This window comes from Leuciscus leuciscus (genome assembly GCF_965113295.1).
Source record: "Leuciscus leuciscus genome assembly, chromosome: 2".
In the NCBI taxonomy this organism is placed as follows: domain Eukaryota; kingdom Metazoa; phylum Chordata; class Actinopteri; order Cypriniformes; family Leuciscidae; genus Leuciscus; species Leuciscus leuciscus.
This window is the reverse complement of record NC_138726.1, coordinates 45,053,262-45,077,041: the sequence shown is the minus strand read 5'-3', so window position 1 is coordinate 45,077,041 and position 23,780 is coordinate 45,053,262. Positions and strand designations below refer to the sequence as shown.

Below are 23,780 nucleotides of genomic sequence, written 5' to 3'. Positions count from 1 at the left end.
GGGTCGTGTCATCCAGTTCAGTCAGTCACAGAATCACACATGCTGCCGGTGTTTTGGTTTATCTTGAATGCCTTTACCTAAGCTGGGTATTTAAAATGTTGTCATTTAAAAGACTTGCAGTGTCTCTAAGGACCCTTCAAAAGCTGGCGGGGGCTCACAGATGGCACCATACTAGTTTGACAAGTACGTGTTTTATTTGTCAAGAGTTTTACATAGGTCTAGACTAGAGATCAATTTGATTGACACTTTTGGGACAGGGACATAGAAAATACTTGTATTTAACGTCCACATGCGCCAAAACTGCACAAATCGGAATAGCAACTTTAATTACCATTTCCAAACAAGTTTCTAAACAGCTGTCTGCCACAAACAAAGGGCCCCGTGGTCTGCTTTCGGTTTCAGTCATATTTGCCATGTAGTAGTTTCAATTATTCGCTTACATCATCTTTAAAAATACTTGTAAGTTAAAGGGTAAAAATATGTATTTTTATTCTATATGCTAATTATGTATAACTGGTGTTGTTTACAGATGAGTTGATTGAAAACATGGACAAAAAAGCAACATGGGACAGATTCTACACAGAAAATGGAAGCAAAGGCCAGTTCAAGAATTTTGAATGGTTCTTCGGATTTCATTCAGTCAAGGACTTCATTCTTCCTGTACTTGAGACTATGTCTCATTCTCACCATGGCCCATTCAACATCCTAGACATGGGTTGTGGCACATCCGCATTAGGACCCTGTATCTACAGAGCGTCTCCATGTGCTGTGAAGGTTACTTGTGCTGATATCTCCCCGGTGGCAGTGAGACTTATGGAGAAGCACACTAATTCTGCTTCAGAACAGCCATGCAACCCATCCTCTGCTCTTACTTTCCTGGAACTTGACTGCACACATTTAAGAGGACACTTTGGGACCAGAAGCCTGGACATGATATTGGACAAGGGTACTACTGATGCTTTGGTTAGGTCTAAAGAAGGTCAAGCTAAGGCTGGACAGATAGTGAGGCAATGCTTACAGGTGCTAAAGCCCTCAGGGATTCTCTTACAGTTCTCAGATGAGGATCCTGATGCCAGGCTTGTATGGCTAGAAAGAGAAGTTAGAGGAGCAGAACTGACAGCTGATGTAGGAGTTCGAGAGGTGGGAGAATTGAGAGGGGTCAGCTATTTTTGCTATGAGATTTCTCCTTGTATAAACCCCCACTCTTAAAAGACAATGCATTCAAATGTCTCTTCCTTCTAAAAGGGTTTCTATGTGACAAAACAGTCTGTCTAATAATAGAGCGCTGATGATTTTTAAAAAAAGAAGCTTTTTTGCACCATGTACAACTTGCCAAGTCAAAAGCCTGTTTACATTATTTTCATCAGATGAAGAAATAAATCTCACTTTTGGAAAAAAAAACATTTCTTTTTATTTAAAAACAAAAACAATGTCAAATCTTCTGTGGTCCTTATTTTTCATCAATGTGGGAAATTACTTTAAGAATCATATAACATTGATTGAAACCGCATAATTTAAAACAAAATGAATGAGAATTTAGTGCATATTTTAACGTACACCCTCCAAAAAAACGAACAAAAAAAATTTGGAGAAAAACAACAGTGTTGTGTATTTGGCCATACACAATGAGATGTCTTCTTGATGGACTTAATATTTGTAAGGATGTGGTCTCTCTCGTGTACATGGTTTTCGGCGTTTCTGCTTCATGACTAAGTTGTTCACTGGCCAGTTGGGGGCAGCAGCTGAATTGTTAGCACCTAAAAAAACCATAATCAGACTTTTTTAGCAATATTATATTAATATCAGATCATGATGATTTGAGAGAAGAATAAAATCTGTACCTCTGTAAAAGGTTTCTTTTCCAAAGCTCGGGTAACCTGCAGTCATGTGGGGTGGCAGATCATCATGGCAGAGCTGTGATCTGAAGCCATTGACCATCCTTTGACCCTGGACGACTGGACCTGGAAGATGAGAATAAAAACGGTCACTTTTAGAAAGCACTGGGGATATTGTAGTTTTTAGTCATGTTTAATATAAAAACAAAAACATGACTTAAAACTACAATATCCCCAGTGCTTTCTAAATGTTGTACAATTAGTGGTTCAAAATTAATCATTATGAGAATTATTACATTGGTTGAGTGAATTCTCAAGAATTCTCAAGAGTGGTTGATTGTTACCATTGTTGTAATGGATGGCGGGCATCACAGGTGGATAGAGGCAGCTCTGGTTCCTATACGGAGTCGAACCTGTAAAAAAAAAAAAAAGGTATGTTTTGAATTACTTGGAGGGAGGAATCTATATGAACTTATACTATCATTCAAAAGTTAGGGGTTGGTAAGATTTTTAAATCGTTTTTAAAGTCTGTCTCTTACACGCACCAAGATTGCATTTATTCACTCAAAAATAGAATACAAACAGTAATAGTGAAAAATGTTTCAATTACATATTAGCCAACATGTTAGTTTTAAAACATGTTAGTTGTATAACAACCCATTTCCTTCCCCTCCTCCCCCTTTTGTCTATACACTTTGCTGCATGTTTGCCCTTATTTCACCAATAATGGGATTTGTAAAGGTTATAAGCTCTAATGTTAAGGGCCTTCTGTTGCTAACTGTCGGATAGCTTTCTTTCAAGAAACTCATCTGTCACGGAACATGAGAAATTAAAGAGGTCATGGGCAGATAAAGTGTACTTTTCTTCTCATCCATTAGGGAGAAAGAAAGGAATGTCTATCCTGATACAGAGACTTTAAATTTTAAATTTAGCAATGACCTATAAGCAACAGGCCGACGCAGGCGCAGCGCGCAATGTTTTTTTTATTCGAGAAGGAATGGCGGAAGGCAGATTAATGTTTCAAATCTTACCTGTTTATAAATTAATTTTGTACAGCGTACAAAACAATCATCCAGACAAGATTATCACAACAATATTATCAAACTCTGTAAACAAATCAACTCTGATTTCATATTCAATACAATCAAAAACGGAAGTTGTATTTGAATGAAACGAGAGCGCGTCCGTTGTGATGCATGGATGTGCGCTGTTTTATGCGTATTGACGACGGTCCTAAGGAAATGCCACAGAATATAATCTTGCTAAAAAAAATATAATTAAAAAAAAAAAAGTGCATAGAGCTGCTTGTTTTATTTGTTGATTTTCATATATAAACTTGTTGAAATGTTCAGTGTGAGCATCAGTTATTTTTGAACACTTTCATCATGTTTTAACAAAACCGTGATAATATTGATAATCACGATAATTTGGGTCACCATTAACATGATATTAAATTTTCATACCGTCCCATCCCTACACTCTATAAACGGTCTCACTTCTGAAAGTGTATGCACCAAATGATGATAGGCATTCTTTTATTAAAGTTCTCAATGTAATTACACGGCATAGCTTTGGAATATTATTAATTTGGGATTTTAATTGTATTATGTTACAACATTTGGACAGCCAGCCCATTTCTAACACCCCACTCTCCCAAATGAGCAAGATGTTAAAATACCAATCTTATAAATTTGGACTTGTAGATGTGCGGAGAAGCAAATTTCCAAATAGTAGATTTTATGGTTTACTCCCATCTTATTCTAGGATATATATTTTTTTCACTCCCAAGGATGAGCTTCATAGAATAGCTAACTTGAAGATACTACCGATGACCGTGTTGGACCATTCACCTGTTGAACTGATATAGGGCATAGAACTAAGCACAAACTTCCAAACAATGGAGACTAAATGCTTTGCTCCTCAACAATAAAGCATTAATTTCTTTCATCACAACAGACCTTAAAGGGATAGTTCACCCAAAAATGAGAAATTCTTTAAATTACTCACCCTCATGTAGTTACAAACCCGTATAGGGGTGACCCTGAAGATTCAATAGGAGGAGCCTGATTCGACTACCAATCTCACGGTTGAATCTTCGTAGAGGGTGTTATAAAAAGAGGATCATGCCATTTTGGCTATATGAGGGTGCTCAATGTCTGATTTCACATAGTACTACCGGTTTTGTCAATACATTAATATAGGAGCCTATTATGATAATGCTGCAAATAAAAATGTGCAAAGAAAGAAGCTTTTAGTAAATATTTTTAACGTGCGTGAATAAATCCAAACAGTCAATAAACCCAACCAACCCCTGACATCACATGCTGTGGTACTGCAAGATGGCAGCACCATTGCTCCAAAAGCTATAACTAAACATCCCTTTTTCTTTAAAATGGTTACATTAATCGTGTTTGTTATATATTTTTTTATTTATTTAAGTGGAAATCAGTTTACTAAATAATGCAAACTTGACTGACAGCTTCATTTCCACTTTAAAATGTTCAAGTATTCCTCATGTTTGGAACGACATGAGGGTGAGTAATTAATGACAGGATTTTCATTTTTGGGTGAACTGTCCCTTTAAATTATACCCAAGTATAGATGACTCTACAGCGGTATCACCACTTATAGTATGGGATTGTGCAAAAGCATATTTCAGAGGTGGGACTTTTTCAATCACAAGTGCCAAGAAGAGAGAGAGGGTGGCTAAACAACAAGAATGAGAACACTAAGCAATCTAAGGTTTAACCAAATATATTATGAAAATGGCTATATATCTAGTAGATTGTTACTTACTAGATTCTTTTTTTTGTACAATATTTGAGGATCTTTGTTTCTTAATCTAATTACGATCAACCCCCTTTACCACACCTGATGAAATAGCAGAATCCTGCTAGTCCAGGACCTGATGGATATATAAATGAGTTTTATAAAAGTTTTAGGTTCATGGATGAGACAATGAAATAAAGTTTTATAACAGTGAAGTTTGATAACATGATTTTATTTCATTATAATGAAGTAACAAAGTTCAGTGCTAAATTAGGCTACTACCTCGTACGTCACTTTACTTGTCAAATTAAATGGTGGGGTAACTCAGCAGTTTTACGTGTTCAAAACAATTATACTAAAAGTACATTTGAACGTATGAAGTGAATATGGATAAAACTAAGGCTATAGATATCAAATGGTCAAATCTATAAAATAAATAAATAATCCAAATTAAAAGCAGGTTTAAATGGGTCAAGAATGGGTTGAAGTACTTGGGTATCTTTATCCCCTCCTCAGACCAATACAATACAAAATTTGAAGAACTATACATAAATCATTTAGCATGTCTAAGAAAATTTCATCTGCAGTTAGTATTGGTCATCTTAATGACTTTGTATCATCCCATTCAGACGCAGGTTTCAAAGAGTGGTCTCAATATGGACTTAGCCATCTGCATCAATATATTCCACAATGATGCACTTAAAGGGGTGATAGAATGCAAAACCAAGTTTACCTTGGCATGGTTGAACAACAGCAGCTCGGTGGGTAAAATGGCCATCCACAGAATTTTAAAATCCAATGTCACCTCCTTAATACGAAAATCTCAAAACTTTAAACTGCAGCTGTAAAACGGTCGGATCTCAAATCAGCTCAGATGTGACGTAACAGTTAGGGGCTTTCCTTATTTGGATCTGGTCTGTACCTTTGTTACGCCCCTAAATTTGCATACACAGCCTACTTTCTGGGCTCAGGAATATCAATGGTGGTCGTGCAGTCAGACACAGTTTAGCCGCAATGGCTCGAGAATGACGAGTTCTCATGGTGGTTAAAGCCGGTGCCTGGAAATGTATACGAGGCAAACTGCACTGTTTGCTGAAGATGTTTTAAACTGGGTGCAATCAAAGTGAAAGTAAGTCGCAGACGCTTAACACACAATCATCATTAAAAGCAAAGAAACAAAATGATCTTACCAGAGCTGTTGCTGCTCTCTCTTATTGCGGTCTTTGATTTAGAAATTTTAGCTGATGATCAATAAAATGCAGCTCATATATGTTGCTTTCGGTGACGTGCACTCCATTAAATCTGCGTATAGCGTGAGAATTGAAGATCGGATTTAAATCCGTTTTGCAAAAACACATTTATGTGACCAGGTGTTAACAGCCCCTTGGGATATTGTCTGCTCTGCTGATATGAAAAGCTCACTGTATATTGTAATGATATATTTACTTGTGATAGCATTTGTAATAGCAATGATATTTTGTGATACGCGATTAATATATTATATATATATATATATATATTAGAGGTGGGCATAGATACATTTTTTTAATCTAGATTAATCTAGATTAATTTTGAAATTAATCTAGATTAATCTAGATTAAAATGGCTCATTTGAATTCTGCCGAAGGCATTCAGAATATGTGTGCTACCCAAATAATGACTATAAAAGTAAGTCTTTGAGAACGGGTTTCTCAAGCCAGGTGGCGCATAGACCAGGGGCTCATCTCCTGTTTCCAAAATGCATCACAAACTGCTTGAGAAAGCTGTTCTACTCATAGACTGTAAAAGGTTACTACTGTACTGTTACCATCCGTAGGCAACATTAGGTAGGCCTATGTTATTATCAACTACTATAGGCTATCAATTAGGGATGGGCGATATGGCCTAAAATCTATATTGTGATATACATTGCAGCCTCTTGCGATAACGATATACAGTATATTATAATAAAACCATTTCAGAACAGATTACACAGACCCATGCTAAACAACTGCTAAATGTTTTTTTTTTTTTAAAGGGTGTATGTAGTTTTGAGAACATATATTGTGCAAAACTGTAAGTATACAACATAATTTTGCAGATAAATAAAATTTAAGTACACTAGCTGCAGAGACTTAAGTAGGTCTAATGTTTATTATGGCTTGGAGCTTATGAAACCCCAAATTTAAAATTAGAATATTGTCTAACTGATGTCTTTTCAGTTAAAAAGAAACACAACAACGATTCTTAAAATCGAGATTATGTGCTACACCACTAAGATATATTGGAATGGGAATAATACGCTCGCGCTGGTATTCAGTAATCAGGGTATCTTCCGTCCATTTCATTTCCTATTTGAAATGAAATAAGCAGAAACGAGAAACGGCGCCTTTATTTGTTTTTTCGTTTTTTCCAAAAAACGGAAAAACGAGATTTCGGCTTGATTTTTCGTTTTTTAGTTCACGGGCAAAAAACGAATAAATGACTTCAAAATTCGTTTTGCACATGTGGACGGTCATGAGGCGCCCCTGTCAGCCGATTGGTCAAGAAAATTTGAGCATGTGACGTCATCGGTAGTTCCCCAGGTTTATTCAACAAAATAATAGTCCTATGGCTCTGCGTACCGCATATTAAACTGTTCAGGGCAGGTCCTGGGCTTACTTATGTGCAACTTAACGCATTTCAGAGAAATATTTATATATCAGAAATATTAAATATGAATCTGCACCCAGACGGTTTTATTAGCTGTGCGGAGTTAAATCTGTGTGGTGAAGCACATACGCAGCAGTCATAACTCTTCTTTTAGACAATACGCTCAGTTTTGGACAAGGGGTGGTTATTGCAAATACTGTAATGCAAAACTGCTGATGGTGGTGGGTACCGCGATGATGGTAAATAAAATTGTACTGTAACTGTAGCTAATCATAGCCTGTTCTTTGGCAGTTGGGTCTGTTCGAGGTCGGATCACGTTCTCACCACAAACGAACCGCTCCAGAGTTCGTTTGAAAGCGTACCGCTTTTGGTGCGCACCCGAGTGCGATTGCTGCATTCACACCTGCCCAAGCGAACCGCACCAAGGGGGAAAACGAACTCTAGTGCGATTCAACAGAACTAAATGAGGCAGGTGTGAAAGTAGTAAGAACCCTTAGATTTTCTAGTTGTTGGAAATACTGTTAACCCTATGGTTTTTTTCTTGATATTTTGTGACTTTCTCATTTATCATGACGAACATGCAAAGTTTCAACATGCTGATGTGTTTTGACATAGCCTATACAAACAAAATTACTATAGTAGCCTAGGCTACGTTCCTGATGTTCACGGGCCAATTTGACCCAAACATTTTAACACTCTAATGCAACTGTAGGCTACTGACCCAAAATAATAAAATTGCTTGGTTATATTTTGTTATTTTGTTTGTTTTTTTACAACCTTATGAAGCTAAAATTAGCTTTTCCACACTTATTTTAATACAGAAAAATATTTTGTCAGCCACAGATGGTAAAAATGAGCCATCATTTATTTTTTCAATCTACCTGAAATATTAAACCTTTGTTTGTTGGTATTTTGTGACTTTTTTTCATTTATCATCATGATCATGCATGCAAAGTTTCTACATGCTGATGTGTGTTGACATACAAACAAAATTACTATTACATTTGTGATGTTCCCGCCCGGGTCAATTTGTCCCTCAGCTATTAAAATGCAACTGTACGGACACATGTGTTTGTATGACAGGGCACGTCAACTCCAGTTCTAAAGTGCAAGTGTCTTAAAGTGATCTAACCCTATGAAAAAGCTAAATCACGTTGTTCAGAATTAATTGCAAATTACAGATGAAAATCTTTGTCAGACAAATAAGCTCTCATTTCTATATTCAAGATATCTGAAATACCTAGCTTTTAACCTTTTATGATTTTCAAAGGCAGCTTTACAGAGCCAATTAATGAATAAAAAACATTTATTTGATGTATGTTTTTGTTATGTTTTGTTTCTCACTCCCATGTGAGTGAATAATGAGCTTTCCCACAATTTTGCTCAGTGTGGCACAAGACTTTGACATAGACAGCAGGAAAAATGAGCTCCCAAAAATTGACATTTAAATAAGTAATTTCACAGGTTTTTGATGATACTGATACAGATGAAGATGTTTCCGAGTTAGAGGATGCTTCAGAGATTGAGGAAAATGTTGTTTAAGATACAGAAAATGAATGAAACTAGGGAAACTAGGGAACTATGTCTATAGGAAACTAAAGGGAAAGTTAACTTAGGAAAAGTCAACATTATTTTCATACAGCTACATTGAATTGTTCAGTTATGATGTTATAAGCATAAAATGTATAAGAAAAAATGAAAACGTAAAAAAAAAAAAAAATATGCAAAAAAAAGTCAGTAGGCCTACACTGTTTATAAAAAGAAAACGGTTTTAAAAAATGGTTAAAAAAACAATTTGACCAAATTTGTCAATTGGACCCGCTCCGTAAGTAGCCTACACGGAAATCGAACAGTGCACGAGGGTAGGCTACGTTCAGCATATAGAGCTTATTTTAGATTTTTTTAATGTTTGACAACATCTTCCTCCACTCTTTGAACAATTTTAATTAACATTAGCCTATTCGTTATTAACAAAGAGAATAAGACGGATGAGATACAAGTAAATGAAAGACCTATGGATTAACCTTTCAAACGAATGCGGTTCATTGTTATTTTTTAATGAAAACACAACAACAATAAAATAGTAGGCTACAATAATAATAAAAAATAAAAAAACTCCTGCATAGTATTAAACTTGAATTAACAAAACGATTAAGACAGAATAACAACAGCATAGGCTAACAAATAAATAAAATATATTTGGAAATGTCCCTTTAAAATGAACACTGTTATTAAAACTTTTTGTTGTTGTTGTTGTTTTCAAAGACAAACTCACTTCTTTACTAACAAAATCTTGCGCTTTTTCCTCCGCTATCGTCCTGTCAATCATCTCGCTCTCGCAGCTATGATTAGCTACAGTTACAGTACAATTTTATTTACCATCATCGCGGTACCCACCACCATCAGCAGTTTTGCATTACAGTATTTGCAGGGTTGCCAACTTTTCAGTTTAGCTCGGAGTGAGACTTCTCCGACGGGGGGGGGGGGGGGGGGGGGATGGGGCAGGCAGGGGCCACTTGTGCTTTTAGGGGGCACACCTTTAACATTCATCTTAACCTATTTTCAGTATTATTTCAAGTCATTTTTCACCATGTCATGCATGACTGCAATCTCTAGAAAAAGCTAATAAATAATATTAGCTAAGCTAATAAAACAATTTCAATTCAAATGAATGTTTCATTATGTTTAATTGTAGTGTGATATAATGATCAATAATAACACATTTTTAGCATCTAAGCACATCTAGGCACTTTTTTACACCTGGGGTGGGCGATATGGCAATAATATCACAATTTTTGTTTTGTTTTTCAGAAAAAATCACGATTTTATCATGATTCTTTTTCATGTTGGTTTTACTATTTTGCATGTGACTGAGCATTACAGCCAAACTAATGTCCCTATTTTAAAAACAAAGCCTTATAACAAAATATAGGTAACAAAATATAAAATAAAAAAGAATGGCAGACATTTAGGTCAAAGTGGCGAAGCTAAAATCTTTGTCACTATTTTCTTTGTTATTAAAAATTAAGAACAGAGATACATATTACACATACACAACTTAATATACAAAGGAAATAAACAGTGCTTTATTTTTTCAGCTATAGGTGTATTTAACAGTAGAATTGAAGAAAGTAATTAAATGGACAAATATGAAAATAAAACACAACAGACTTAAAGTTCTCAGTCAAGAGCAGTGAATGATTTCCTCTGTGTGTTTTGTTGTTTTATTAACATTAACGGCATAGTTCTCCCCCCAAAAAGTCATAATTTACTCTCTTAAGTTGTTTTAAACCTGAATAAGTTTCTTTCTTCTGTTGAAAATAAACGTTATTTGAAAGAATGTCAGTAACCAAACAGTTGATGTACCCCTGTGACTTCCATAGTATATTTTTTTCCTACTATGTATGTCAATGGGGACCAGCAACTGTTTGGTTTTGGGTGAACTATCTCTTTAAGAACAAGCGGCAGCATGTTTATTATTAGGGCTACTGTCTGAACTGCACGCGACGCGTCTAATATACACGCATATGACAAGCAGATTTTAATTAATTTTCTCTGTTTGCTTTCACTTTAGACATAACCAACTTTGTTTATGTAAACATTGTCTGTATTTGACAGTATTAGCGCAATATTAGACTCACAAGATAACTTAGTCCAGTAACAGGCTTTTAGTGCATGTGCGCGTCGAGTGTACGCGCTCAGTAAAGCGCATATTTGAACAGCGCATCAGCAGCGAATGACATGTTTAACCGGCAAGGCTTTAAAGCACATGCAAATAATGAACTTTTGTGAACTGCAGTGTCCCGTTCCTCTGCGTTAACATTTGATGTGAATATACGTCGTGCTGCAGTGTAGACTATAGATGAAGGCGCCGCAACTGATAAAATGCGCAGTTGTAAGACTTTCCCTCTCTGCCGTGCGTGCGCGCGCTATCGGTTGGTTTGGACGACAGTCTCGCATGCGTGCTCGCTCTAGGTTCTGGGAGATTTTTAACTAATTTGCGCCATAACTAGTGGTCCATCCAGTAGTTAAGAGCCTGAATTGTTTATAGTAATTCTGAAATTTAGTGCACATGAGTGAAAAAAAAATAGAGCACAGAAGAATGTCTATTTTTGCGTGAGATTTCTTTGTTGAGCGTGAGAGCGTGAGATTGAGGCTGAATGCGTGACTGTCACGCGAGATGCGTGAGAGTTGGCAACCCTGTATTTGCAATAACCACCCCTTGTCCAAAACTGAGCGTATTGTCTAAAAGAAGAGTTATGACTGCTGCGTATGTGCTTCACCACACAGATTTAACTCCGCACAGCTAATAAAACCGTCTGGGTGCAGATTAGGGATGGGGCCGATCCGATCCAGTATCGGTATCGGGACCCGATACCAGCGTAATTCACGTATCGGATTTTCCCGATCCAACCTGCTGAGATATCCGATATCCATGAGTCATGTCTGCGCTCGCTTTAACGTCTGCTGAAATGACTCCAAAGTCCAAAAGTGATTCCCGCCGGCGAGTCTGCTAGCTGGCTGCAAACTGTGGAATGGATTTCCTGAACGGAGGCGCGGCTCAATGAGACACAGAGTTATGAGACACGCCCCCGCTCAGGAAATCCATTCCACGGTTTGCGGCTAGCCAACAACGTCCGCTGTGTGGAAATACTTCACACTGGAAACACCGCAGAGCAAGACAGCAAAATGCAATGTTTGCAAAGCTGTAATTCAGAGCCTTTAAAGCTCCCTCGCGTCGTACAACACAACGAACGCAATCAAACATTTAAAAAAGCACCACGTTACTGTGCGTTCACACCAAACGCGAATAGCGTGTCAAATTCGCGTCTACCGCGTCTATTTGGACGCTTGAATATTTTGAATCCATTCGCGCGACCAGAGAAAAATTGACGTGCGTAAAAAGCAAAAGTTTGAAGCGAAATCGAAGCGGATCTGAGGCGAAATCCGCTTGTTTGTTTGCACGATGCTGATGTTGATCGAGCATTCATCGAGAGAGTTAATGCATCGGAGCGAGGATCACCCTTCAGATAATGTGTGTGTAAGATGTTTACACTTGCACTTTTCTTATATTTCAAGACGCAAGTATTTGACATTTTGGTAATGTAATAAATATTGACATGACAATCAATTTGAAACCCTTACAGTTGCATATTTTTTTTCAGAATGGGATTTTTCCTGTTTTTCTGACTTCCTTTTCTGACCTTATACTTACCTCAAGTTGCCTTTTGGGACATACATGCATACATACGTACATAACATATCATTCATACTTGCCTGTTGAGAGAAGTTTATTTCAGCAACATATAAAATAAACAATAATGATAATAATAATATTAAATCAAACACAGCTCTGGTATCGGAATAGTATCGGTATCGGCCGATATCCAAATTCAGGTATCGGGATCGGATCGGAAGTGAAAAAATGTGGATCGGTGCATCCCTAGTGCAGATTAATATTTAATATTTCTGATATATAAATATTTCTCTGAAACGCGTTAAGTTGCACATAAGTAAGCCCAGGACCTGCCCTGAACAGTTTAATATGCGGTACGCAGAGCCATAGGACTATTATTTTGTTGAATAAACCTGGGGAACTACCGATGACGTCACATGCTCAAATTTTCTTGACCAATCGGCTGACAGGGGCGCCTCATGACCGTCCACATGTGCAAAACGAATTTTGAAGTCATTTATTCGTTTTTTGCCCGTGAACTAAAAAACGAAAAATCAAGCCGAAATCTCGTTTTTTCGTTTTTTGGAAAAAACGAATAAAGGCGCCGTTTCTCGTTTCTGCTTATTTCATTTCAAATAGGAAATGAAATGGACGGAAGATACCCTGATTATTCAGTGATATCATGTTTCGTTTTGAATTTGAGGTGGTCGAACGGATTAGTCGTGTGTTAACTTACCGAACTGTTACCCCACACACTCTGTATTTAGTTTGCTGCTGCTCGTCTGACGGCTTAAACCCGAACCAAGTCCAAATAATGGATGTTGCACCGATCTTTTTCACCAGCTTTCACTTTCAGCCGTGTTTACTTAAGATGACGACGAATATGCGTTGCAGCCGGGTTTACCTCGCGGCCGCGGGTAGATTGCGTCATCATAGCTTGTGTAGTATAGAGCCATCTCCCAACCCAATTTGGAGAATAGATTAACGGCGATATTTTTTTTATCGTGCGATAAGAGTCTCGCGTTAACGCATCACGTTAACGCCGATAACGGCCCACCACTAATATATATATATATATATATATATATATATATATATATATATAAATATATATTAAAAAAAAGTGAACGTGTGTATTTCCATTGCAGGTTTGGTCTTAAATTTCATATAAGGTGGTATTAAAAAGGTCTTAAAAAGACTTAAATTTAACTTGTTCATATCTATAGACACCCTGTAGCTATTGTTTGTGACGGTTTGGTTTAATTGAAATATTTATTCGATAGTAGTTTAGATACACAGTTAGTGCTGCCAATCTTCATTGGGCATGTTGCTTCTTTGCTTTGGAGATTCCTCGTTGTAAACCAACCAATCAGCGTGCAGCTCATCTAAATATTCATGAGCATACCATAGAAGGGAGAAAAATCGCTCTTTTCATTCTGGGGCTATTTCTCAGGGTTGCATTAGGGCGTATAAAAGAGCCACCAGGGCATTTTCAGCCCAACCAATGTTACATACCCTATTTGGATACCTTAAGGAGCAGTGTGAAATACCCTATAAAATCATTCTATCACCCCTTTAAATCATTAACCGCATAAGAAATGAATCCACACTCCAAGGTCTAAACATTTAGATGTTCACAACCGAGACATTTCCTCACAACACAAGGAATTAGAATGTTAAAAAACCCTCACTAATAAAAGTTTTTTTTTTTTTTTGAAATACAAACTGAACATGAACAAAAAGACCATTTCTAAAGGATATCTGTTATTCTCATTTAAGAATTCAAATAACACTTTACAGGTAAAGGAGAAATGGGAGGCCGAAATTAACAATGATTTCTCTTGAGATTTGGCAGGAAGCTTGTGGAGAGACACATCTTGTGACAAGCTCTAATATCTGAAGGGACTAGGGAGTTCAAATGGAATTTTTTTTTTTTTTTACTCCACAAATAATAGCAAAATGGAATCCATCCTGTTCAGACAAATAGAGAAACTGTGGACAGTGTGTTGGTAACCACACCCATATTTTGTGGTCATCCAAAATTATGAAATTATTGGAAGGATGCATTTACATATATATGATCCACATTTGCGAAATAAATGTAATACCAATTTACAGAGCCCAAACTTTTGGTTGATAATGTACCTGGATGGCGAGCAGGAGCACTTGAAGTAGCCGTTTGCCAGCTATGGTTCTCAGGTAATGGTGGGCGATTATCTGCATTAATCTGGTCTGCAAAAAAAGCAAAGCAAAAAAGAACAAACATAAATGGGTGACTAAATGTTCCATGCATCCCTAGGCAAGTCATTAACTCAAAATGTGATTATTTGAACTGTTTGGTTAGTATGGATCAATATATCCTACTTTTAAAATTATAGAAACTTATTTTGCAGCTTTAAACCTCAGATAACCAATTGCACCAACTCAATCTGCATTTCTCACCCAGTTTTGGCATTTCCACACCCCATGCCTGTGCAACATGCTCCAGGAGCAGGCATGTGATCTTTCTGTGGGCGATGGCATTCCAGTGTACACCGTCTTTCATCCGGTATTGCAGGCTGAAGCGAAACTGGAAGTGCAAGTCCAGCACATCAAAGCCGAACTTGTTGGCAAGAGTGGCTCCAAAGTAATTGGCTTCAATCACATCAAATCTTAACAAAGGACCCACATGTTCAACCTGAGTTTGTGGGCAAGATGAAAATGGATTATTGACTCTCGTCACTGTTCATGATGGTTCATCCTCTACCATTATGTTTTAGTAACCCACCTCTGGGACCAGGAAACCTCCCAAAATCTTCTTTCCCAGGGGCATAGTCATGTTCCACACAACCAGGCTCTCTTCTGGCAAAATGGTCTTTATCTTCATGAAGAACTTGTTGAGGTTTTCTTTGTACTCTGAGGCCCATTCACGGCTGTACCTGTGCAGTAAAACAAATATCATGTTAATTGAAAAATAATTATGAAAAGCTTAATATCTTTTGTCTGTAACAAGGTGTAATGACGAGCACTCCTACCTGGATATGTCCCATACACAAGAGTTGACAATAACCAGGTCTGGTTTTATGCCCTGTTCAAAGTCAGCTAGGATGCTGTCCATGTACCGTGAGAAAACTTGAGTCACAAAATAGAAGCGGATCAAGTGGTGATCTGTGCGGTACTGTCTCACTTCTCTATACGCAGTGCCGTTATTCATCTGGCCAAACCGGCCACCTTCCACCAGGCAATCCTGTTCGAACGAAACCTCGCCCTAGGATATATGGATAAGATAGATGCATCATCAGACATTGCCTAGCCAGGAACCTCTATAGGAGATAAGATAATATTCCTATCCTTCACATACACAGCAGTTTAATTTGCTCCCATTTATTGATTAGGCCTACATGGAGAAGAAAAAAAAAAAAAAAAAAAAAAAAAAACCTGTATATTTGTTAGCAAGTCTTTTGCAAAAATATCCTAGACAACCTACCTGGTACCATGTCCCAAAAACAACCTTGACAACCTTAAAATGATATGGCCACCTGGAACTGTAGCTGGTCTAAAATGGCCTAACGTTACCAGTTTAGACCAGTTAAAAACCAGCTGCCATATTGGCTACCAAATATAGTCTCTTAATCTGGATTTTCCAACAAAATAATTTTCTAAATTTAAAAGATGAAATGTTTGAACATGTACATTTTATGATCAGCAAAAGGAGACAATTAATGAAACATGCATTCAGATACTGACCTTGTTCTTTAACTGGTTGGAACTTAAAAATGCGTCTCTCTGTAAGATTAGGACTAAATCCTTGTAGGCAGAGCGCTGAACTGGAGAGAAAATCAAGTCATTCTTATTTTATTTATTTTTTAAATCAAGTGTAACGTTAGTTTAGAGTGGGGAATCACGAAGGCCATTACGATCACAATATTAATCTCCGTCAGTACTCACTTGAGTCTCCTAACACCACAACAAACTTGTTGTGAAGCAGTTGAGCCACAGGCCTCATCGTGCCGTTAACGTTACCTGCCTCACATTGAAATCATAACGTTAATTAATTGAAAAGCAAAACACACGCAAACTGTGTAATAACAATGACAATTCGATAAACGTTGGGTTTGAAACGTTAACCCGGGTTTCCTTGTATCAAACACCATAAATCCCCCAAACATACCTGTTAAACCAAGAATTCCGTAAAAGATGAGCGAGGATAAATTGCGTGTCGCAGCTGTAAAGAGTGTGAAGAAAATTAAGATATAGCTCCCCTTGCGGTTAATATGGGCAAAACATGCTAATTAGCTTTTTAGACTTCATTTGGTCGGTCTAATTAAAGTGATCTCTCGTCTTTAACCTATTTAAAGAGGAAAACTTCAGCCCCATTATAGCAAACAGAAAGTACACTTTATAGAAAATATACACTAACTCACAGTAAACTAATATTGTACTTATGTAGTTTACTTGCTTTTTGTTATTATTACGGAAAAAATATATTTGATCATATATTTAGATAATAATATATTTAGATTCAATTCCAAATATTTTAGAATAGTGGCACCATGATAAAAAAAAAAAAAAGTACAGAGAATTTATACAAATGTTAAAATGGGTAAAACATTTTTTAAAGTAAAGTCAACAGACATAACCAACATTTATTTGAGTACAACTAAATATTTCCTTAAAAAAAAGTTTCTATGAAATAAAGAACTTTTCAAATTTGAACTTTATATTCCTTTTATTGTTTATTTATTGTCTGCTGATTCCAATTTCATCAACAATTTAGGCTATACATTTCTAAACTTAATTTCTGAAATCTTGGCACATAATTCTCATACAAAAAGGCAGAAACAATTCATTGTCATATATACAGTACATATTCATATTAAAGCACTTCTCACGTTACTGGCTATGTGGTATTTCTCATTTGTAAAATACTCTAAACTGAAGTATCTGCAAAATAAATATATGTTGGCTACATGTAAGCAACCTGAACATCCATATCAATTTACAAATTCAATTACAAAACCATATATACAGTTATGCTAAGCATTTACAATTGAAGTACAATCAAACGACAGCCATATATATAATGTCACCAGTCAGATATAATACCAATCTGTGGTTCATGTAAAGTGCTTTTATACAGAGGTTTATTCACAATATTATTGCAAGGTTCTGTAAAAGACCTCTAACCCTCAAGGCCAAACAGCGTCACGTACAGTATTTCTTTAGTCGATCTGTCACAAATTCATCATTGCGAGGCAGCTTCTTCATGAACTCATGAATGGCTTTCACTGATTCTTTAAAACCCCATGTCTCAACAACCAAACTCGCCAATTCACACCCGTCGTTCACTTCGATTTAAGATCCTCCATGATTTCACCAAGATGATAGATCAGATATTCAGGTTTTTTTTCTTAGACACACAAATAGACAAATAATTACCAGGTGTTAACATTTTTTAAAATGAGAAATTCAAAGAGAATTTTGTTTAGAATCATTTCAATAGGTTTTCACAGTGTACAAAACAAAAATGTGCTTACCTGTTTTTGAGAATTATCAAACACCTCCATGCATTTTTGAAGTAATTTTGTCCCTTTCCTTATTTTTAAAGATGAATTTTAATTCGCAGTTCAGTCACATCTGTATCTTATAAGCCCTCAAATGTAGGATGGTGATTACCATCATGCAAGAGTTTGAATAATTTCCCCTAAAAGGTAAAAAAAAAAAAATTAACCATAAACAAAAAGGCTGTACAGCATTTTCTAATATTAGTTAAAATCAATAAAGCATTTTTCTTTTCCTGTGCCAATGGACATGTGCCCCATTAGCTTCACAGTGTGATAAAACAACTAAAAAACATCAAAATAAATGTCTTTGTGGTGAAAGAACCTGCTGGTTAAAATATAGATTATAGATGTGGATAAGCAAATGTCTGGGACAAACAATCTCTGAATTTATAAACATTGTTTGGACTCTTTGGTTATTTTTGAGATCAGAATATACTGTACTCTGTCTGTAATTAAGTACTCTTGTTGCTGATTTTTTATCTGTTGACCAAACAAGAATATGTGAAATTTATTAAAAATCTACAAAGGCAAAAGCACAACAAATTAAGAGGTGTTGTGTATTAAGTGTTGTGTATTATGGCCATACACAATGAGATACCGTCTCGATGGACTTAATATCTGTAAGGATGTAGTCTCTCTCGTGTACATGGATATCGATGTTTCTGCTTCATGACTAAGTTGTTCACTGGCCAGTACGGGGCAGCAGCTGAATTGTTAGCGCCTAAAAAACATAATCAGCCTTTTAGCACAATAATACATTAATATCAGATCCTGATGATTTGAGAAAAGAATAAAATCTGTACCTCTGTAAAAGGTTTCCCTTTCAAAGTTGTGGTGGTAACCTGCAGTCATGTGGGGTGGCGGATCATCATGGCAGAACTGTGATCTGAAGCCATTGACCATCCTTTGACCCCGCGTCCAGACTGGACCTGGAAGATGAGAATGAAAACGGTCACTTTAATACAGTAGTCAACATTTGAAGTGGGGGGGGGTTATTTTTTAAATATTTCTATTTTTCTTTTGCAGTCTAGGACTGCATTTATTAGATAAAGAAATTAATAAAATAAAAACAGCAATATTGTGAAATATAATTAGTATTTAAAATAACTGTTTTCTATTTAAAATGTAATTTATTCCTGAATCATTCAGCATCATTACTGATCCTTCAGAAATACATCTTATAATGCTGATTTGGTGCTAAAGAAACATTTATTATTATAATCAATGTTAAAAACAGTTGTGCTGCATCGCATTTTTCTGGAAACCAAGATGAATTGAATGATTCTTTGATGAACAAAGTTCAAAAGAACAATTTATTTTTGTAACAATGTAAGTCTTTACTGTCACTTTTGATCAATTTAATGCATCCTTGCTAAATACAAGTATTACTTTCTTAAAATGAAATAAACATTTACTGAGCCCAAACTTTTGGTTGATAATGTACCTGGATGGCGAGCAGGAGCACTTGAAGTAGCCGTTTGCCAGCTATGGTTCTCAGGTAATGGTGGGCGATTATCTGCATTAATCTGGTCTGCAAAAAAAGCAAAGCAAAAAAGAACAAACATAAAGGGTGACTAAATGTTCCATGCATCCCTAGGCAAGTCATTAATTCAAAATGTGATTATTTGAACTTTCTTTGCTTTGGAGATTCCTCGTTGTAAACCAACCAATCAGTGTGCAGCTCATCTAAATATTCATGAGCATACCATAGAAGGGAGAAAATCGCTCTTTTCATTCTGGGGCTATGTCTCAGGGTTGCATTAGGGCGTATAAAAGAGCCACCAGGGCATTTTCAGCCCAACCAATGTTACATACCCTATTTGGATACCTTAAGGAGCAGTGTGAAATACCCTATAAAATCATTCTATCACCCCTTTAAATCATTAAACACATAAGAAATGAATCCACACTCCAAGGTCTAAACATTTAGATGTTCACAACCGAGACATTTCCTCACAACACAAGGAATTAGAATGTTAAAAAAACCCTCACTAATAAAAGTTTTTTTTTTTTTTTTAAATACAAACTGAACATGAACAAAAAGACCATTTCTAAAGGATATCTGTTATTCTCATCTAAGAATTCAAATAACACTTTACAGGTAAAGGAGAAATGGGAGGCCGAAATTAACAATGATTTCTCTTGAGATTTGGCAGGAAGCTTGTGGAGAGACACATCTTGTGACAAGCTCTAATATCTGAAGGGACTAGGGAGTTCAAATGGATTTTTTTTTTTTTTTTTTTACTCCACAAATAATAGCAAAATGGAATCCATCCTGTTTAGACAAATAGAGAAACTGTGGACAGTATGTTGGTAACCACACCCATATTTTGTGGTCATCCAAAATTATGAAATTATTGGAAGGATGCATTGACATATATATGATCCACATTTGCTAAATAAATGTAATACCAATTTACAGAGCCCAAACTTTTGGTTGATAATGTACCTGGATGGCGAGCAGGAGCACTTGAAGTAGCCGTTTGCCAGCTATGGTTCTCAGGTAATGGTGGGCGATTATCTGCATTAATCTGGTCTGCAAAAAAAGCAAAGCAAAAAAGAACAAACATAAATGGGTGACTAAATGTTCCATGCATCCCTAGGCAAGTCATTAACTCAAAATGTGATTATTTGAACTGTTTGGTTAGTATGGATCAATATATCCTACTTTTAAAATTATAGAAACTTATTTTGCAGCTTTAAACCTCAGATAACCAATTGCACCAACTCAATCTGCATTTCTCACCCAGTTTTGGCAGTTCCACACCCCATGCCTGTGCAACATGCTCCAGGAGCAGGCATGTGATCTTTCTGTGGGCGATGGCATTCCAGTGTACACCGTCTTTCATCCGGTATTGCAGGCTGAAGCGAAACTGGAAGTGCAAGTCCAGCACATCAAAGCCGAACTTGTTGGCAAGAGTGGCTCCAAAGTAATTGGCTTCAATCACATCAAATCTTAATGAAGGACCCATATGTTCAATCTGAGTTTGTGGGCAAGATGAAAATGGATTATTGACTCTCATCACTGTTCATGATGGTTCATCCTCTACCATCCTTTTTAGTAACCCACCTCTGGGACCAGGAAACCTCCCAAAATCTTCTTTCCCAGGGGCATAGTCATGTTCCACACAACCAGGCTCTCTTCTGGCAAAATGGTCTTTAGCTTCATGAAGAACTTGTTGAGGTTTTCTTTGTACTCTGAGGCCCATTCACGGCTGTACCTGTGCAGTAAAACAAAAATCATGTTAATTGAAAAATAATTATGACATGCTAAATATCTTATGTCTGTAACAAGGTGTAATGACGAGCACTCCTACCTGGATATGTCCCATACACAAGAGTTGACAATAACCAGGTCTGGTTTTATGCCCTGTTCAAAGTCAGCTAGGATGCTGTCCATGTACCGTGAGAAAACTTGCGTCACAAAATAGAAGCGGATCAAGTGGTGATCTGTGCGGTACTGTCTCACTTCTCTATACGCAGTGCCGTTATTCATCTGGCCAAACCGGCCACCTTCCACCAGGCAATCCCGTTCGAAAGAAAACTCACCCTAGGATATATGGATAAGATAGATGCATCATCAGACATTGCCTAGCCAGGAAACTCTATAGGAGATAAGATAATATTCCTATCCTTCACATACACAGCAGCTTCATTTGCTCCCATTTATTGATTACATGAAATAAAAATGACCAAAACTGTATTTGTTGTTAAGTATTTTGCCAAAATAGCTTTTGGACATGTTACCTGGCTTTTAGCTGGTAATCGGATGGTCGACCAATTACTATGTCCCAAAAACAAGATTGACAGCCTTAAAAAGGTGATAAAATGATATGGCCACCTGGAACTGTAGCTGGTCTAAAATGGCCTACCAGTTTACACCAGTTAAAAACCAGCTGCCATTTTGGCTACCAAAGTCTCTAAATCTGGATTTTCCAACAAAATAATTTTCTAAATTTAAAAAATAAAAATTTTGAACATGTACATTTTAGGATTAGTAAAAGGAGACAACTAATGAAACATACAATCAGAAACTAACCTTGCTTTTTAACTGGGATAAACTTAAATATGCGTCTCTCTGCAAGATTAGTACTAAATCCTTGTAGACAGCGCGCTGAACTGGAGAGAAAATAGTTATATTAAAATCAAGTGCAGTTTAGACACAATAAGAATCTCCGTCAGTACTAACCTGAACTTCCCAACACCACAACAAACTTGTTGTGAAGCAGTTGAGCCACAGGCCTCATCGTGCCGTTACCTGCCTCACATTGAAATCATAGTAGGCTAACGTTAATTGATTGAAAAGCAAAACAGACGTAAAACTTGTAACGTTAGTTTGACAAATGACAACGATACGCGTTGGGTTTGAAACGTTAACCCGGGGTTTCTAATATCAAACACCATAAACCAAAACAAACCTGTTAAACCAGTAATTCCGTAAATAAGGATAAAATGTGTGTCGTAATGAGAGTTCTGTGTAGAGTGTGGAGAATGTAGATTGTGAAGAAAAAAGTGAACTATTGCTCCCCCTGCGGTTATTATGGGCAACATGATAATTACGTTTTTAGACGACTTCTGGTCAGTATAAATTATCTCTCGTCTTTAATCTCTTTAAAGAGGAATATTTCAGCCCCATTAGCTATAGCAGAGCAAACAACAAGTACACTTTGTACAAAACTTTGACTTTATTCTCTTTTGAACCACTAGATTGAAGGAATAATTCCCGCTTTTGACGATGCAAGTGAAAATTCGAATATTTAATGTTTTTTAAAATGTTGTCGATTTTTGTAGCAAATGAGAATCTATCAAATGATTGTCTATATTTTGAGACAATGGTCTTGTTAATGGAAAAATAAATAAAGTAACAGTTTTTCAAAAATGGAAGAATGAGTATATAAGTATTTGGGGTAAAAGGCGATCCTGCCACAATAATAATTAGGCTAGTAAGTTAGACTACATGTTATCATTTGTTGACATGATTCAGATGGTAAATATCATAACGTTATATCAAATTGGGTTTCCACCTTAGAGATAATCACCATATTTATAATGAAACCATCATATTTTAAAATATCATATATTCAAACATATTTTTAAAATCATATAATAAAAAAATAAATAAAAAATAAAAATATAGGCCTATATATATTTTACTGCTCTAAAACCTCAATTATTATTGGATCTCACTATGCTTTCAGAATCTTTACTTTTTATTGAACAAAAAATAATAAATCAAAATAAACCAAAAATAGTGCAAACTTTGCTAAATTGATTGTTTGAAAAAGTATTAACTTAGAAATTATTAAAACATATATTAGCTAGTATGTAGCCTATAGTTTTGCCTTTTACCCCGTGATTGTGGTAAAAGGCCCACCTTGCCAACTCATACATTTATAAGATTCTTAAAGAAACAAACTTTTTATATTCAATTTCACACTTTTATGATTTAATTTCACACAAAATCTGTTGCTCTATCAATGTTTAATAATAAAAAAATAACAAAAAATCTGCAATCATACATTATGGGAGTAGTAGAAAGCAAATCTTTCTTTAGGGTGTGCCTTTAGCCCGTTGTACCTCACTGTACAAACTTGCTTTTTTTGTTATTTCTATGAAAATAAAAAAATAAGCAAATGTAATATATTTTGATTAATTTCCAAATATTTTAGAATGGTGGCACCATGATTAAAAAAGGTCCAGAGAAATTATACAAATATTAAAATAGGTCAACATACCTAACCAAGAATCTGTATATTAAAAAAATTAAATAGTAATACAAAACAAAAGTCTAGGCCTTTGTGAAATGTTTTAATCACAGCCATGGCA

At 36.2% G+C, this 23,780-nt stretch overlaps 3 protein-coding genes across 4 annotated transcripts; 1 reads left to right on the top strand and 2 right to left on the bottom strand.

The window, feature by feature from the left end:
- The first annotated feature begins 13 nt into the window (after positions 1-13).
- On the top strand, positions 14-1,393 carry cskmt (citrate synthase lysine methyltransferase). Its single transcript, XM_082159196.1, has 2 exons — positions 14-183; positions 530-1,393. Exons 1-2 carry the CDS (start codon positions 96-98, stop codon positions 1,207-1,209), a joined length of 768 nt encoding a protein of 255 aa, XP_082015322.1. The 5' UTR covers positions 14-95; the 3' UTR covers positions 1,210-1,393.
- Positions 1,394-1,552: 159 nt separating this feature from the next.
- LOC309490055 (PC-esterase domain-containing protein 1A-like) lies at positions 1,553-16,618 on the bottom strand. Its single transcript, XM_082159031.1, has 10 exons — positions 16,561-16,618; positions 16,339-16,406; positions 16,138-16,217; positions 15,426-15,658; positions 15,179-15,329; positions 14,854-15,088; positions 14,557-14,643; positions 2,180-2,248; positions 1,842-1,961; positions 1,553-1,757 (listed from the first exon to the last, which is right to left on the bottom strand). The coding sequence occupies exons 2-10, from the start codon at positions 16,394-16,396 to the stop codon at positions 1,648-1,650; spliced, it is 1,143 nt and encodes a 380-aa protein (XP_082015157.1). The 5' UTR covers positions 16,397-16,406; positions 16,561-16,618; the 3' UTR covers positions 1,553-1,647.
- A 1,312-nt stretch (positions 16,619-17,930) lies between these two features.
- Positions 17,931-23,741, bottom strand: LOC309490043 (PC-esterase domain-containing protein 1A-like). Of its 2 annotated transcripts, none has more exons than XM_082158998.1 (10): positions 22,144-23,741; positions 21,994-22,073; positions 21,272-21,504; positions 21,025-21,175; positions 20,701-20,935; positions 20,404-20,490; positions 19,399-19,485; positions 18,758-18,883; positions 18,541-18,675; positions 17,931-18,094 (listed from the first exon to the last, which is right to left on the bottom strand). In XM_082158998.1, the coding sequence occupies exons 1-9, from the start codon at positions 22,199-22,201 to the stop codon at positions 18,566-18,568; spliced, it is 1,167 nt and encodes a 388-aa protein (XP_082015124.1). In that variant the 5' UTR covers positions 22,202-23,741; the 3' UTR covers positions 17,931-18,094; positions 18,541-18,565. The 2 variants fall into 2 exon arrangements, with proteins under 2 accessions (XP_082015124.1, XP_082015125.1); XM_082158999.1 differs by having other exon boundaries at positions 18,553-18,675.
- Between the last annotated feature and the right edge of the window lie 39 nt (positions 23,742-23,780).

Excerpts from the sequence above, each read along its gene's own strand:
- cskmt (XM_082159196.1), top strand. The coding sequence starts at position 96 with ATGTTGTCATTTAAAAGACTTGCAGTGTCTCTAAGGACCCTTCAAAAG. Across the intron at positions 184-529 it reads GCACCATACTAGTTTGACAA|ATGAGTTGATTGAAAACATG; the intron begins GTACGTGTTTTA and ends TGTTGTTTACAG.
- LOC309490055 (XM_082159031.1), bottom strand. The coding sequence starts at position 16,396 with ATGAGGCCTGTGGCTCAACTGCTTCACAACAAGTTTGTTGTGGTGTTA. Across the intron at positions 14,644-14,853 it reads TGTGGAAATGCCAAAACTGG|ACCAGATTAATGCAGATAAT; the intron begins GTGAGAAATGCA and ends CTTTTTTTGCAG. Across the intron at positions 2,249-14,556 it reads TGCTCCTGCTCGCCATCCAG|GTTCGACTCCGTATAGGAAC; the intron begins GTACATTATCAA and ends TTTTTTTTACAG.
- LOC309490043 (XM_082158998.1), bottom strand. The coding sequence starts at position 22,201 with ATGAGGCCTGTGGCTCAACTGCTTCACAACAAGTTTGTTGTGGTGTTG. Across the intron at positions 20,936-21,024 it reads GAGGTTTCCTGGTCCCAGAG|ATTGAACATATGGGTCCTTC; the intron begins GTGGGTTACTAA and ends CCACAAACTCAG. Across the intron at positions 18,676-18,757 it reads AAGGGAAACCTTTTACAGAG|GCGCTAACAATTCAGCTGCT; the intron begins GTACAGATTTTA and ends TATGTTTTTTAG.